The sequence below is a fragment of the Carettochelys insculpta genome, chromosome 3 (assembly GCF_033958435.1).
Source record: "Carettochelys insculpta isolate YL-2023 chromosome 3, ASM3395843v1, whole genome shotgun sequence".
Classification (NCBI taxonomy): domain Eukaryota; kingdom Metazoa; phylum Chordata; order Testudines; family Carettochelyidae; genus Carettochelys; species Carettochelys insculpta.
In genome coordinates, this window is record NC_134139.1 from 88582986 (window position 1) to 88600705 (window position 17720).

Here is a 17720-nt window from a genome sequence, read left to right on the forward strand (position 1 = left end):
TTCATATAGACTTTTGACTCCCTGCACTTAGTTTGCATTGTGGGTCTTATTCACAGGAGAACTGTGCTTGCATTCATAAAGGTTTAATCTAGTGTCTAATCTATTCATAGTGGCTCTTATAGAGTGATCTTTGCCATGTTATCAGAATGCCTCCAAATCTTAAATCACACACATTAACCTCTCTCTTGCTCTCTCTCCATCCCCCTCCAGTTAGCAGCCATGGGAATTGGTTATTTTTGTATTTTTATGTGCTATTGTGGGACGTCTAGATCAAGGAAGTGGATTTTTTTTTAATTTTTGCTCTAACAGGCATGAGGTCTGTAGTCATCTTGCTGTAGTTTAGGGGTAAAGAGCAGGGAATAAGGAACACTGGATGACCAGCTGAATTCATTACTGACTTACTTACCCCTCATACAAATTGATCAGGTAAAACTTACCATGATATACTAACACATTTGTATGGTAAGATTCTGAGCTGAGACTCCCTCCTTATGAGCCTCAGAAATTGAGGCCAACTCCTCAGTTGCAGGAGAGGGGAGGAAAGGGTGCTGTAAGCCATCTTTGCACCATACCTTTACAACCCTAAAATGGCTTCCCACTGGTCTGGTACCCAGGTGAGGGTCAGAGCTAACCCCAATGCTTAGATTGGCTGATAATAGCTGCCAGGGGCCACTGCCAGCAAAAGAATCCTGGCCGCGTGCCATTTTTCCCAGACACTCCTCACCCCTCTGGCCAGTTGCAGGGAAGAGGTCACATGAAAAATCACAACTGGTGTTTCTCTCTGCTTGAGAAGCCTCCGTCCACAGGGTAGATCCCTTGGGAATGAAATGAAACTCCCTGGAAGATCTGGGCAAAAGAATTTATCAAGTTCTCATAGTTTAGATTCTCTGTGCTCTGTGGGTGAAAGTCATCCCCATGGAGGGGACCAGAAGAGGGGCTCTTTACTTTAGAAGTCCCACTTAAACTCTTCTTCCATGGAAATGAAGGGGTGGCTAGGTTTCATACTGGTCTTCTGCCCTGGGGGAGTTTTACCCGTCATGTCTTGGTCAACCTATAAGAACAAGTATTCACCAAAGACAACAGTGCTCAGTTCCTAGTAGGCATGTCTCTCAAATGTTTCATTCACCTTTCCCTGAGTCTCTGAAATGTTTTTCTGGTTTGGTTTAAAATCCCTGGGTTGCAATCATCAAGTAAAATTTTACTGGCATGGAACTATAAATACTGTCACAAGGTTAATACAGGTTGAACCTTTCTAGTCCAGTTCCCTCGGGACCTGACTGGTGTCAAATGAGAGAATTTGCCAGGCCACAGGAGGTCAGTGTTGTCTAACATATTACCAATGCTTCCACCGCTTACTGGGCTCTTAGAAGACATGTGGGCTAAATTACAGATAAATAACAGCACAGAACACTGAGTCAGGACTGGTGGCTGTAAAGAAACTTCATGGGAGCACAGGAAACTTGGCCAAACCCATGATAATATCATGCTGGATTATGGATGTTGCTGAACGAGAGAGTTCCAGATTAGATTCATTCATCTTAGTTTGACTTCCTTGTGGATTCTGGAGGTTGCTCTTTCCAGGTGTATTTGACATCATATACAATGTGCACGTTTATATTCTAAATACACAACAAGCATAAAAAGGACAAAAACAGAACATGTGCACAATGCTGATGAGAGCCAGAAAATCTGTAGCAGTACTGCTACTTCCTATTTTCTATTTCAGATTAATTGAGTAACTTGGCTGATTTGTGATTAAGGCTGGATTCGGTAAAAAGAAAGATAAGGGCAGGACTGACGCAGCACCCTTGAGAAGTGTCACTTTGAGTAATGCCTTTTTTTATCATGAGCTGGGTCACAAACAGGCAAATTTTAAAATAATAGCCATTCAAGCTCTGTCTGGGCCACTTTCTTGGCTTGGTTACCCTGACACTGTGCTGCTTACATGCAATTTATGTGGCACAAAGTCAAAGGCCTACTAAGCCAACTTCGTCACTGGAATAAGGGAAAGTAGGATGTGGGTTGGGGCAAAAGAGGAAGGGTGGTATGGAGATCCCCTGTTCCTGATCCCCTACGAGGTACATTAATGTAATCCATTCAAGTACATGAATGGGGTAACACAGAAGCTGGTCTCAACCAGAGCACTTGTAACACCCTACTTCAGAGATCACATTTGCTCAAAAATTCCATATGTCTATATTGCAATCAAAGGTGTGACTGCAGCTCAAATAACAATAACAGTGAAACCACCGCAGCAGAGGCTAAACACTTGAATACATGTGCAGGTTCCCAAGTGGAACCATACAGCCCATGCAACCTAGTCATACTGCCGCAGTGCCACTTCTGTTGTGGTCTGAGCTAGCTAAATAAAAGTAGCTGCAATCACACCTTTGACTGAAGCGTAGACACACTCATGATCACATTTGCTGAAAATTCTTCAGTGATTTGAGAATACTGGCCCTGGGTTTCCTTTATGTGGCTCTGATCATGAGTTACTTCCACTGTAAATACCCAATATGTTGCCAAAGTATTGTAAAGGGGTCTTGACAATGGAGTTGCCTTAGAAGCCTCTATTTTTCCCAGTCACCTTTGGAATGCTTTAAAACCCAGGGGCATGGCTTCACTCATGAGCCTGGTGATAACTTGCCCAAATTTCCATCCAATATAATGCAGACTTATTCTTTACAGTGCAATATTGAAAGAGAAGCGGGTGGTGGAAGCCATACAGCACTTGCAAAGTACTTTCCTAAATCGACCAGTACCTTCTTCATAGATCACATGTGCCTCTGGAGTTGCTGTCACATCCATACCCAGCCCTGAGAATGCATCTATTGAAGGAGAAAAGAAAAGATAACACAATGATCAAGTGATATTTGCCTCCTGCCATTGCTCTCTGAACTAGGGTTACCATATCTGAGCTTTCAAAAAAGAGGACACTTCTGAGAGGGAGTGTGTCTGTAACCATACCTACCAACTTACGTTGTATTGATGTGGTATAGTATATATAGTACATTAATACAAGGTCAGTTGGTAGATACTGATATAGATACCCTCCCTCTCAGAGGTGTCCTCTTTTTGGAAAGTTCGAATAGGATAACGCTATCTGAAAAAATGTTAACATAAAAGTTGAAAGCTATTTAACCCCTATAGTAATGAGACAGCAGCAGCAAGGCTTCCAGATCCCAGGTGCTCTGTGACAGTTGAGAGTAGATGGATGGCTGCCAGCACAAGCTACCCAGCAGACATGCTGTGACTTCTTCCAGAGCTACCGTACAGAGCACCCAGTCATGCATCCCCCAGGAGTTCTGTCCTGCCCCCAAGCATTCTTGAAGCAAAGGATGCCTTGCTTAGCCTCTCTGTAACAGCCAGATCAGGACTGAGCTCCATTTGTGCTTTCCTGGGAAGAACCTATGGCATTTATGCACAAGGATGGGCAAAACAGCTCAGATAAAATAAGAACAACAGTGAACTTCCACTCAAAACATTTGAGGTACAAGACAATTTAGGTGACTGTCCCTGTGTATAACAAACTTCCTATCTCCTGTATAAGTCATATCAGTATCTCCGCAGGTCATGCATTCTCTACCAGATCAGTTGCAATCTTTCGAGTCTGGGGAGTTCCTTGGAGTCAGAAATTGCATTTTGCTGTACCTGTGGCTCATGGAAGTCACACAAGACCTAAACTGGCCATTCACAGGGCACCAGACAGACTAGCTGGGCCCCAAGACAAGTTGTGTGGGGTCGGGGGAGCCCAGCTGCACACTTCGAGAAAGGACAGGCTCTCATGTGGAAGGGGCGGAGCTGGGGCTAGCCACCCCCATCAGCTCTTCAGTGCCACCTGGTGGGTGCTGCACAGGGCTCCAGCAGCAATATAAAGGCCCAGCGCTCCAGCTGCCACTGCTGCTGCTCTACTAGTGGTGGCAGCTGGGAGCCATGGGGCCTTTTGACTTGCTAGGCACCAGGGCAGCAGCCCCTTCCCCTCTCTAACCTCTGTCAGCAGGCCTGGCCGTCCAGAACTACACAGGGAAAATCAGAGCATCCTAATAGAGTCCATTAAAGGTAGGGCTATCCACGTTAGTGCCACAAAATGAAGAGCTGGGCTTTGGGTGGAACACATGGTTGGGAGGGAGGATAGAACATGACTAAGAGCAGGAGGAAGACCTCAGAGGGTTAGATATGCACCTGAATTCTGGGAAGCCTACATCAACCTGCTGAAGTCTTTTTCTCACTGCTGCTCTATAAACTACAGGACTTAATCACAAACTACATGGGTACTTTTAGGCAGGGTCACCACTCATAACAGCCCCAGTGGTTGCCATAAATGACATTTTACATATCATTGTAACATCTCAGGCACAAAATCTCTTCAATCATTCTTTCCTGTAATTCTTGGGGACAATGAAAACAAATTATTTGCCTGTCCAAAGAAAGTCAAAGCCAAAAGGCCTTATTCCAAGGAGCATTATGCAAAGCTGGTTATATATGTTATACTACAAGTATTTATTAAATATATTGTGTGTGTGTGTGCACACAGAGGTGCATACATACTTGTACATGCATGTACACATGAACACACTACCCTACATGTAACCTAGTTGTACACACTAGTATAAATTGTATTCTTCTTTCCACCTATTTGACACATTTCATATTTTAACACTGTAATGTGCAGGTTACTTTCTAAAGTCAGGTAACCTTCTCACTGTAGCACTTAAGATAGGAAATTTGAGTTATATTATGGTATTAACATGTATGTTGAAAAATTTCAATTTGTAGCGTTAAACACTTAAAAATTAAATCTAGCAGATATCACTTATTTTTATTAGAGAACTAACAACAAACATATAAACCTTCATTCTCTGTTTCTTGCTGATACATTCAGACAAGGAAACTAGCTTGTTCAATGCACCACTGATTTCCATGCCAAAATAAATTTTGAAAATACAGGAAATTGGCTAATTCTTGTCAGACATTAAAGCAAAAGTCTGACTTTTTCTCATGGTAAACTTCTGCAGCTGACTAACAGGCCATCATACAAAGCAGTGAATGTCTGCTGGGCATCTGCCAGGTTAGCATGTGATACAGTGCATCTTTTGATGAAGCCAGTGAATCCTCCAAACACAGGTAGCTGGTATTGATCACTAGTTATAATGTACATACGCTTGTTTGAATACCACCAGATAAATTATTGAGCAGCTTTGAGAATTATCAATTAACTCTGGAAGCTCTCAAAGTGTTCATGGGCAGATTTCCCTCCTTACGGCTTTCCAGCTTAATTATCTCTTGTCAAGACAACAGTCTGATCATACAGAGAAATTCTATTTTCTCGTGTGTTTCGTGAAGTTCTCCAGTTCATGGAGCCGTATTTCCTCAGCACAAGTTATGGCATGGAAATTGCATAGTTGTCGCAAAACAAACAAAAAGATCCCCCCCACAGCCTGTTTTCTGTGTTTCACATTTACTTTGTCTGTAGTTCCTCAGTGAGCTTCTTTTATATTGACTTTAGCTCTCCAGGCTCCCCAGTAGTGTTTACTTTGAGCTGCTAACACACGAGCATTACAGTCTTCCTTTTCTTCACCAGAATTTTTCCATATTCAGCAAAACTCAGCCAATATGTAAAATCCTACTACCTTTTTCCACGAGTCTAGAAACATCCAGGGTTGAGTTGTCTGGTTTCACTCACAAATTTATGCTTGGGCCATGAAACGTTTTTCTGACTGGTAAATGTTGCTGAATCTAGTGAAATGTTGACAATAAATTGTGCTGGGACAAGCAACTAGTCTGCCAAATATTTAGCAGACTTTGCACATAATTAGTATAACATGTGGCGGCATTTTCGGCACTTACAGCTCAGTCTGTTGGGAAGCCAAGTATTGATGGTGACAAAATATCAGGTTCTGGAAGAAAAACTGTTTTACCAAAGAGCCAGACAGAGGAGATAAAACAGTGCAAAAACACAACTTGGAAACGGAGCAACAACAAAAATTTAGGGCATCTTGGTAACCCCTATATAGCAACTGGTTATCCTTCTTCAAATGTAACATTGCAGTTCTTCAACAGGCACCATGGAGGTGCTTTTGTCTCAAGGATGTTCACTGAGACAGAGAAGACTGTTTTATTGCATGCTTCAAACATTGGACTAGGCAGCCAAGTTGAGGTTATAGAAATGTTATGGAGAAAGAAGCAAACATTTATTCCCCACAGAAATCTTCATAACTCTGAACAGGGGATTAATATTTCTCAAACTAGGTCATGTGTATGTTGTAGACTCCAGGAAGCATCCTGTCTTTTTACACTTCCAGTCTGATGAATTGGCAGAGAAGCTCTTGACATGCAGGACTTTTTAGAGGGACAGCTGGTTTTTCTGCAATGTGCAGTAAGGCTCTCTATAGAATTGGGTTGATCCATGGATGATATAATGCCTCTTTTGCAAAGAACGAAATGTGGGCCAAAGCTTCTGGCAAACTAGATACTGGGGAAAGGAAAGAAATATTAGTATTTAAAAGGCTCTTTAAAAACTGAAGAGCAAAAATCAGCCAATGCATTTATTACAAATAACACAAATATTTTTAAGTCCAAGATTTTGAAAGCTTTGAGGTTCAAGACCGCCTTGCCCTATGAACAGTCCCACCAAAGTCAATGCGTCTATTTGTGGGATAAGATGCTGCCTAATATAAAGGGAATTGGAATTAGTCCCTTAGTTATTTTCATGGAGATATAATGTGGCTTCAAAATGCAAATCAATAGAATGGTCAAAACCAGCTTCCCTGTTACCTTTATATAGGTCCTCATTGCTCATGTGATAGAGGAAGAATGGTTCACTGGTTAGAGCACTAACCTAGCATTTGGAAGTCTGAAGTCACTACAGGTTGAACCTCTCTTGTCCAGCACATTTGGGATCCAACTGCTGCCAAATGAGGGAATTTGGTGGACCACAGGAGGTCAATATTGTCTAGCATATTACCAACACTTCCACTGCTTACTGGGCTCTTAGGAGATATTTAGGGGCAAACTAGAGCCAAATAACAGCTCAGAACACTGAGAGCCGGGACTGGTGGCTGTAAACAAACTTGATGAGACCACAGGAAACTTGGCCATAACCATGATAAGTGGCTGTCCACCTAACTAAAATAATGATGGATTACAGATGTTGCCACACAAGAGAGTTCTGAATTAGAGAGTTTCAACCTGTACTGCATCACAGATCCCCTGTGTGACCTTGTGCAATTTACTTAGCCTCTCCATGCCTCAGTTTCTCATCTGTAAAATAGGGATAATTTCTTCATTACAAGTAAAAAGTCTATAAGGTGTTTGGCTGCTCTGATACTGGAGATTGTATGAGCATACACAGATATTATACAACATCCAGACTGCCTTAAAAAGAGAAACTTGGATTGCCAGAGGTGGAGAATAAGATAACGAGGGAAAGGTAACAGGAAAGTGATAAAGGATTTCCATATTAAACTCAGAAGTATATGAGGAAAAAAACACACCAAAACATGTGTAATAACTCACTTAATTTTTCTTAAACTGTCTCTCTACCAAAATCACCTACTGCCATAACAAAAGTGAGATAAGCCCAGAAAAAACCTTAAAGAAAGTACATTGGATCATGAGAAGAGAGAAAAAGAAGTGCCAAAAAGAGAATTGGCCTGAATTAGCTGTAATGATACTAAAAATACTGGAGATAATATCTGTCTCTGCCTCAGCTCCTTATAAAAAACAGCTGTGAAAAATAATGATAGTCAAAAATAGTTACTCATACTGTAAAACAAAGCTTTTTGATGACAGCATGAAGATACACTAAGAGCAATGGAAAAGGAATACATAGCCACTGAAAAGCTTTGTTAGAAGTGGCAAACAGAAAAGAAAGATAGGGCAGGAATTCCTGAGGCTACAGGTTAAGTGTAGAGGGTTTCTCAGCATGAATTTGGCCTGGCTGCATTACTCGCCAGTTTTAAAGCCACAAAAGAGTTATGCTGTTCACCCCAAATGAATGCCAAAAGCAAATGCCACATGACAGTCGTGCCCTTCGTATATTAGATGTAGCTTTAGGCCTCATCAATAGTATTCCTCACAGACACAGGGACCTGCACTAATGCACCTGTTTGCAGGCTTGGGCCCTTCAAGAATCTGAGTATTTTATTGGTATTATACAATACACCTATCAACAGTCAAACTACACAGACCTCCGACAAGAGACTTAACTAGTAAAATTTTAGATGCTGCTTAAATGATCCTAAATTGCTCATGCACATATTATAAAGTCATAATTTTAAAAGGTTTGTTGCATGAGATGAAGGATGTCCCAGTGGGCACGGTGCTAGCCTGGTACTTGGGAAATGCACATTCACTTTTCTACTCTGCCACAGACACTCTGGGTGACCTCAGGCAAGTCTCTTAGCTATATCTACACTGCACAGTTCACTAAATGATTGGCACTTGGGGACAGTCCAGTTTCTCATCTGAGCCTGACCTTTTTTACTATCCTCTGGGTTCCTCCCCCGTCTAATGTGCAGAATTGAAATACACTCTGGGAAAGGGGGAAATTGCAAGAATGCCATTGGAGGACTATCAGCAGTTGAGTGATTTTGCTTTCATCCTCCTTGCAAAGTGGGTGCGTTCCAGCCTAAGTTAAAGCAGATCCCTGACTCTGACCTATACTCAGCCAGCCCGGGCTTAAATCATCTCCAAACACAGGTAAGATGCTTCTCTGCATGGATAGTAGATGGGTTAAGCCTAAAACCCAGATAAGAGCCTGGGTTAAATGTGCAATGGAGAGACAGACTAAGTCCCTCTGCTGGAAAGCTGCAAATCTCACTTCTGGTTTCTTGCCTTTATTGATTGTGAGTTATCAAACCTCAGATCTGTCACTGGTCCAAGAGTGAATACTGTCCCCTCTGGGTCTCAGGTGAGTGTAATGAAACAGCCAGTGGTTTTCAGAAGTTGCTCAGGAGTTTGGGATGGGGAGCAGTCAAATGGACTGGTAGGCAGAGAGCAGGTAAGGCAATCAAAGGCACATATGTCTGCAGTTTTTTCACACAGATATCCCTATCACACTCAAGTGTTATTCTTAGAGGCACCTTTAATAGTTAAGACTGGGATTTTCAAAGCAGTCCAAGGGAGCTAGGAGCCTAAATCCAATTGAAATTCAAAGCTGTGCCATACTCAAGCCTGTATAGCTGGGACACTGCAGCTATCATTAATTCCCCATTCTAAATGCAGGGAGCCCTGCAGATCACATAGGTGCTACAAATAATAAATGAAGTCAGTGGTAAGATTTAAGAGCACCCCATAGCAAAGTCCTACACATGTAACTGTCTAACAGAGATTATGTTTAATAGTCCTTTCTCTGGATGTGTCTCTATAAAAACATAGATATGTACATAGTCAAAAACAATTACACAAGATTACATTCTGAATAATGTATACTAAGAACATAAATTATAATTCTACTTGTGTAAGGCAATAAAACCTCTCAAAGAGATTACTCACCCCGTATAGCTTATTGAGGAACGTCCATTCTTCTGCCCATGGCAGTTTTTGTAGAAGATGTTTCCATCCATTTCTCAAGCTCATTGTCAGCTCTTCATGTCTCTTCTTTCCACCTCTTCCATGCTTTCTAAATTGATAGCGTGACTCCCCAGATACCATTTACACTGCCTGATTCTAAATCCAGTTTGAGACTTCTAAGAATGAGGGGCTGTAGAACATGTCAGAGGGCACTTCCTGGCCCAGTTTTTAAATATAATAGTTTGTGATGCTAATTTCAAATGAGGAGTGGATTGAATATTTAGTGCATGCAAGCTCAACAAAACGGACCCCGGTGAATTTGTTCTTGCTTACTTCAGATCTAAGCTTGGCAGTGTCATTAGCTTGTACTGCTGCAACAGAGATACAGTGACAGGCCAGGTCATTGCTTTACATTTACTATGAGAAAAAGAAGTTCTTTGTGACCCTCTACCTTGTTCACACAGAACCAGGGTGATCTTTCCCTGCCTCTTAGGAGTGACATACTATTTTTCTTGCCTGACAATTTTTGTCTGTTCCCTATATGTCTTCCAGTTATATCTTCTACTTTACTGACACAAACAAGTTTTTGCTATGGTTAGACACAGCAAAAGGCAACACAGCAATAACAAATGAGATTGTTCCTATCTGTTTACAGCCCACTGTTATTCAAAAAATGACAAAAGAGAGCAAGGAAAAGCTAGCATCTGAGAACATGTTGCCTGGTGGACAGTGCTCTTGATTGGCACCCAGAAGACCTGGGTTCTGTTTCTGGCTCTGATACTGTCCTGCTAGGTGACCTTGAGCACATCAGGCCAGCTCTTTGTGCCTCAGTTTCTCCATCTGTACACTATTGATAGGGGTCTCTTTTGTAAAGCACTTGGAAGTTCAAGGCTAGGAAAGCAGTATACAAGACCAAGATGACAGCATCACAGATGGGTCTATCATCAGCCAAACTCCACTCCAAGACAGCAAAATTTTGGGTCCAGATCTGCACTTTGCAGCTGAGACCCATGTCTATTATTTACAGATCAACCCATCAGCCTGGACTCCTTAAAGCCACTTGACCTCGACAATGAACTCCATGGAATTACACTGATTTACACCAGCTGGGAGTCTGACCCACAGATTTTATTGTCTGGGCTCCTTAAAGCACTTGCTGCTCAGGGACAGATGAAGGTAACAGAGATATACAAAATTAAATGGAAATGTGGCAATGATAAGCAACCCCAATATGTGTTGCTGTTGGGCAGCTGTTCTTCATTAATAGCTCCATGTTTCTACCATAGCACTGGCACAATGAAGGATTAGACTAGCTGATCACACTACAGAGAAAATGTATGCAAATTATTTATAACCAGCTGAAGAGGGGTCATCTACAGAATAGTTGCAGCTGAAGTGATAGTGCATGTCATCAGGTAAATAGTCTAGGGAATGCTGGTAATGGGTTCATCTGGCCTGAAGTGTTATAGAGTATAGTATACAATAACAATGTATAACAATGACGATCTAAAAAGGCCACCTTTTTGTTCAGTCGTTCTGCATCCAGTATGGCTTTCAAGTCCCTCAGCCTGCTTTAGTGAGAAAAGCAAGTTTTTATTCCTACTGATAGGACAATGCAGAGGCAATACAGCCATGGAAATGCAAGATGGTTTACATGCTGCTCCATGCACATCCACATTGTCAATTAAGTTCTACGGACTCATTGCTACTTCTACTGACATCAATGGCATTTTTTTTTTGTCATTTACTTGAACAGAAGAGGAAGCAGACTTCAACCACAGCACATTAATTAACAGCTGCTCAGGATGAGGTAGGAAGCAGAAAGAGCCCAAGCTGGCTTTTGTATCTCAGATTGAGGCCTCATCCAATTCACATGTGCCCAACTTGTTAGCACTTCAGGAGTTCTACTGAAAATCAAGGTATTCACCTGATTAAAGAGAGTCATGAGCATAGGTAAGTCGCTGAATTGGGGCGTAAGTTTGTACGGTTGGACATTAGAACAATCCACTTTTGAACTGAGTACTGTACATGTGATATGGAAGAGATTGGCAGAGAATACAATTGCAGCCTTGCAATCTCTTTTCTGGTGAGGACTGTACTTTAAAGCACTATTCTTTCAGCCTTTAAAGAAGCAGCTGTTTACTCAGAAGCCAAAGACCTAAGTTGCTGGCCACCAGAGGGACACTTTAGTTTCAGTGCTGCCTGGCTGTCTTCAAAGTGGGAAGCTACACTGATCTAAATGAAGGCTGTGAGCCAAAGCCCAATGAAGTCAACGGGTTTGGGTCCCAGTAGAGAGCTGATAATAAGTGTTTGTTCTTATGAGGGTCTCAGTAATGGCTTGTGATGTGACCAGTCTGGGAGATTCTTTTAAAAGTAAGTATGGTTTCAGATCACAATGAAATACTGAAATATTGCCACCTGACAAAGGCCAGAGGAAACATCTGGAGTTTTCTCTTCCACAATCACCTGTCACAGGCAAGCTCAGAAGAGCTCTTTTTAAAATCAAGTTTTCATTTTACACTTTTGTAACCATGCCATACAGCCACACGTAGTGTAACTCACGAACATGGGGTTCCTGGTCTGCCAACTGGCAGAGCACAAAAGTTACACAGGATTTTACAGGGATCTCTGGGTCAGATTTACCCATCATAGTTCACTGAAGGATGATGTATGATGACTCTACCAAAAGCCAACACCCCACTGATCATCACAGTCATTGCAAAATGGGTGTATGGGCAATATTTAAGGAGTAATATATCTAAAGGAAAAAATGTGTTCTTAAGGCCTTGGGATTAAGGCAGGTCAGCAGGCGGCAACATCTCAGAAATGTTCCTTTCAGGCAGGAATACAGCAGATACCTATCCTCCTGTTTGGTCATATGCACAGGAGACAGCAGATTTCTATCCTCCCGTTTCGTCATATGCATAGTGCGCATTGCATGCCTCACAATGCAGGCCTATTTGCATACTTAGCCAGGGACAAAATAAAAGATGGTAAAAATCTACAAAACAGGAAGTCTACAGGGTGAAGCAAACAGCAGGGGCAGGAGATATTATGTTAATAAATCACAAAGAACAGATCTGGCATATCTTGAGATGCAAAGAAACACAGAATCTTTAGGCAAGCTAACAGGATGTGATTTCATGAAAGGAGATCAAAGGCTGGCTGTAAAACTCTGCAAGGATTTTGGGTGAGCAATACTCTACTAGACCAGAGAATATCTTGTTAATTAAGGTTAGGTTGTAAAATACATATAAAATAAAATCATGGCATGCAACCATTTGTTTCTAGCAATTCTGCTTGCAACCGCTTAAGTCTCTGTGCCGTGTCAAATAAATATACATTTGATTTCCCTATAACCATATCTCAGTGCTGTGTGTTAAGATGCTGGAACTGGTAATCTGGGGTTACTGTTTCTCTGGAAGCAGCAAATCCGCAAAAACTATGAGTATCCAATGGATCAGAGGCTAGACAATCCAGGAAGATGCTTGCAGGTTTAAGAGTTGGTGTGTGCTTGTGGCTGAGCTATAGAGAGACAATGGGGCCTGTAAGGCCTATCGGGAAGCATTTGTGTTGCCCAGGGCCAGAGGAGTTGGGGAGCTCACCCACAGCAGCACACACAAGACTTTGTCACACTAGGGGCAGGAGGTAGTGAAGTACCTCACCACCCTGGGTACCCCAGAAAACATCACACCAATTTGTGCTTATATTACTGTTACCTTCTGTGTTGCATTTGGGCAGGCCATCAAGCCCTATTACCAATTTGCCCTCCTCATCATATTGAGCATCAGTGCCAGGGGGACATGTAGGTAGTGGTTTCTCTGTTGGAGGCTCAGTAGTTGTTGGTTCAGGAGTGGTGGTGGTGGTGGTGGTGGTGGTGGTTGTGGTCATGGTGGTAGTTGTGGGAGTCGTAGTTGTAGTTGTTGAAGGTGTTGTTGTCTTTTTAATCATCTCAAGACCAATCAGTGGTTTCCCTCCAAGGCTTACTATTGGTTTATCTTGTGCACTTAATAAAGGTTTACTAAATCGCCCATGTCCAAACAAGGGTAGCCCATCAGGACTCACTATTGGAGCTCCACCACTATCTACAAGAAAAGAACAGAACAAAAATGTCTAATTGAGGACTCTCTGTGTTTTTAAATCATGGTATTTCACATCAGCAGATTTAGTCCCACATGCAGGGAAACAGAAATATGATTCAGGAGGATCACCTACAAACTACTATGTCATCCATTTTTACCAGCTGCTCAATTAGCATTTCTTTTGCAGTCGAGTGACTCCAATCCAGGCTCTGAAGAGTTGGATGCCCTAGAGTGTGTCAGAACTAGTGAAGAGAGGCCTAGCAAAACTTGACTTAAAATAGATAACCTTTGCTAAGTTGGAATGCTGATGATACTGACTATCCCACATCTGTCTCTGAGGAGTCTGCTGCTGCCTGCTGTCAAAGACAGGAACTGGAGTAGATGGACCTTGGGTTTGATCCAATATTCTGAAACATCTACACTCTTTTGTTTTAGTCTCAGCTCTGTTCCAAAGGGATGCTATCTTGATCAATGCAATTTTAAGAATCCACATGTTATTACTACTAGAAAGCTGGAATTTTACTTCCTTCAGTAAATCTCAGCAACAGAAAGTCTAAGAGCCCCTTTAGTAAAGGTCCTACCATAATGTAGATCTAACATTTAACAGACTTGGTAAACTGTGACTTTAAATTATCCACATTAGGGGAAACATCAGCAGTCACTTCACATTTCCATCTCAGAGCTAGTTTTGTGGCTAGATCATAAACTGGTGCATATCGTGGGTCAAATTTTATTTGGCAACAGAACTAAATCCTCTGCCCGTGTGCATAGCAATCCATTAGGGAGCCAGTAAGGAAGGGTTGTCAAGTAGTGAGTCATGGCTCTCTGATTTGCTATCTTGGGCCCAGGAGCAGAGATGCAGCTTCCACTCACTTTGTACCCAATTCTGCCTCCCTGGAATGTCACAGAACACCATTCTGCGGCACGTTCACAGGTGCGGGTGCAGAGATAAAAGGGGGTGTGACTACAGGAAAAGCAGCCTTGGTTTGCTACATAGCTGTGAATGGCAACTCGCAAAGCAATTGTTCCTATACAAAACCACTCCTGCAGGAAACAGGAGCAGCGGCATGTGAGGCTGCTCTCCAGCTGAACAGAGGAGCAAGTTAACACAGTTTGGGCTTGTCTACACTAGCTCCCTACTTCAAAGGGAGCCTGGTAAGTAGGGTGCTGGGAATTTATTAATGAAGTGCTGCAGTGCATATGCAGCACTTCATTAAGCAAATTCCCCTCCACGGCAACTCTGAAGTTTTAAACTTCAAAGTGCCAGCTCGTGTCTGGCTGCGGCGCACCCGCCGGTACTTCAAAGTGCCAGCTCGTGTCTGGCTGCGGCACACCCGCCGGTACTTCAAAGTGCCAGCTCGTGTCTGGCTGCGGCACACCCGCCGGTACTTCAAAGTGCCAGCTCGTGTCTGGCTGCGGCGCACCCGCCGGTACTTCAAAGTGCCAGCTCGTGTCTGGCTGCGGCACACCCGCCGGTACTTCAAAGTGCCAGCTCGTGTCTGGCTGTGGCGCACCCGCCGGTACTTCAAAGTGCCTGAGCAACTTCAGAGTCCATTTACTCCTCAAAATTTTGAGGACTAAGGGGACTTTGAAGTTGCCGTGGGGGTGTCGGGGGGAGAATTTGCTTAATGAAATGCTGTATATGCTCCACATCACTTCATTAATAAACTCCCAGCAACCGAGCTACCATCCTTCCTTCGAAGTAGGGAGGTAGTGTAGACACAGCCCTTGTGCAGCATATTCTATACCCAGACCTATATATGGAGAGAAGATGATAAAATTGTAAGACCTTGGGGCAAAGACTTCATGTTTGCACAGCCTCTGGTAAAACAAGACCCTAAGATTGGTCAAACGTTTGGAGAATTACTATAATATAAATAGTATTTATATTATAATATACTAGATTGTACCTTTGCTCAGGGCCCTGCATAAGGAAGAGGTCATGTACAGTCAAGCTACCCCTCAAGGATTAAACCCACAACCCTCTGTTTACAAGGCCAATGCTCTAAGCACTAAGCTTTCCCTGCCCCATCTACCTGGCTTGCAGTGTGCAGGAAGTAACTTCATCCAGCCCTTTTCTGGCCTCAGGTTACTTCCTCGCAGACTTGCTCAGCTCTGATCAGGTTGACAGGCCAACTCTTCCTGCCCACCTACTTGGGCAAGGAAGACACTACTGACTGGATGCTCTCCACAGTGCTCCAGCTGCAAGGCAGGGAGCAGCATCACAGCTGCGCAGGACGTTCCACTTCATGTGAATTTAGGCATTCCCCTTATTCCACTGTGCCACCATATTAAGCTGGGCTGTAATCCAGCCCTAAATAAAATCAATACGCCCCTTCTGCCATATTTGCCAGAATTTTGGACTATGGGTTTGGAAACTATTTCTTCTTTAGGAAGAAAGTCTGTCCTTACCGACAATGGTGCGTCCATCTCCTCCTAGCTTCACTCGGAGGGGGTTGCCTTGGGAATCCTGGAGGTATCGTCCTTCAACGTTTAACACCAGCCCTCGGTCAAGATCTATGATCTAAAAAACATTGACAGAAATACTGAAACTGACCTAACCTGAAAGAATGGGACATTGTCTATGCAATATTAGTGACGCCAGGGGAAGAGAAAAAGTTTGGCGTCAAATTTTCAGAAGTGCCTGAATCACTGAGAGAGTGATTTTCAAAGAAACAAGTGGCAGTTACGTCTATAACAACTAACTGTGTCTTTGAAAATCACCTCATGAAAAGCCAAAATCCACAGGACTCCAAAATTAATCAGATTTTTGAAAATGATATTGAAAATAGAATTGAAAGTGACAGGGGGCTGAGGTTTTTGAAGGTGTTTAAGGCTTAACTCAGCACTGCATGCCTTAATAATTTAGCACCTAAATCTCATTCAAAAGGGACTTTATGGCCTTTGAAGCCAAAATCTCATCGACAATGGAATGTAAGCTTCTACACGCCTACAGCACTTTTGCCAATAGATCTTAGGCTTCTAAATTAATTAGGCATTGAAACACTGTGCACAGCAATAGCTAAAGACATTTAAAAGCTTGGGCCACAGGCACTTTTGAAATTTTTACTAACTCTAAGTTTAATTGCTTCCAAAAATTATTTAATCTGTTTCGAAAAAGAAATCAAAAGGTTCTCAAGAGACAAGCCTAGACACTTAACTCCCATTGAAATCAATGGAAAGCAGACACCAAAGTACCTCTGAAAAACCTACAAGAGGTCTCTCTGTACCTATATGTGCGTAAACACCTTTAAAAAATCTGGTACCAAGGGCTCGTCTGCATAGCAAAGCTCTTCCACAAGAAGATAGGGTCTGAGTTTAAAGTACTGCAGCAGCTATTCTGGCATAACTGCCTGTCTGAATACTCTTATTCAGCAATGAGTGTATCCATATAAGAGCGATAATAGAACAGCTACTATGGAACAGTTCTTTGAGAATAGCTGTGCTGGTCAATGTCCTCATGTAAAGAACACCCAAGTGATTTAGGATCACAAATGTCAATGGCACAACTGAAAAGCACTTAGTTGAAGTCAGTGGGGTTTATACTGCTAAATTACTTAAGCACTTTTGAAAACACTTTAAATCCTAAATCAGCAATTTAAGTCAATCACACAACAATAAACATGTTATTTTCACTGAGCCATTGATTCCAAGGCCAGAGGGGACTGCCAGTCTGATTTCATTTTATGTTCTTTTTGGTGAACGGCACCTTTCCTTTTTTTTTTCCTTTTATTTTTAAGTCAAAGCATCTTGAATTTGCAAAGAAGTTCACCCTACCCACTTTGTTCCTTGAGGCCCATTGATTATTTTCTGACCATGTGGTTTTCCATTATTACCGGGTAGTATCTTCCCATTTACATTTGTTTTTGTTGTCAGATTGGGCCTACCATTGCTACCTAAAATAGAGAGTACAATATAATTAGTATTCTTTAATGAGTGAGTGCACAGAATCAAGCCATGCTTTGCAACAGGAACAAATACAATGGTCATTGGAAACTATGCTTCATTATTTGCACATAAAGATTTATGTCTAGTACTTAAAGTGGTGTTTAAAATAAGCTAAATATAAAGAGTTTGAGTCCCCATAATACACTGGTTACTGTATATTGCTCAGTTGATGCAAAG

General features: G+C 42.3%; 1 protein-coding gene across 2 annotated transcripts in view; it reads right to left on the minus strand.

Annotated features, from left to right (window-relative positions):
• The window catches only part of FNDC1 (fibronectin type III domain containing 1), a 123834-nt gene that overhangs the window by 37851 nt on the left and 68263 nt on the right, over nt 1–17720 (minus strand). For both annotated transcript variants that reach the window (XM_074990295.1, XM_074990294.1), the window contains 4 exons: nt 17373–17491; nt 16008–16119; nt 13233–13598; nt 2763–2828 (listed from right to left, as the gene is read on the minus strand). In XM_074990295.1, the coding sequence (XP_074846396.1) occupies nt 2763–2828; nt 13233–13598; nt 16008–16119; nt 17373–17491 (663 nt within the window). The remainder of the gene's footprint in view (nt 1–2762; nt 2829–13232; nt 13599–16007; nt 16120–17372; nt 17492–17720) is intronic.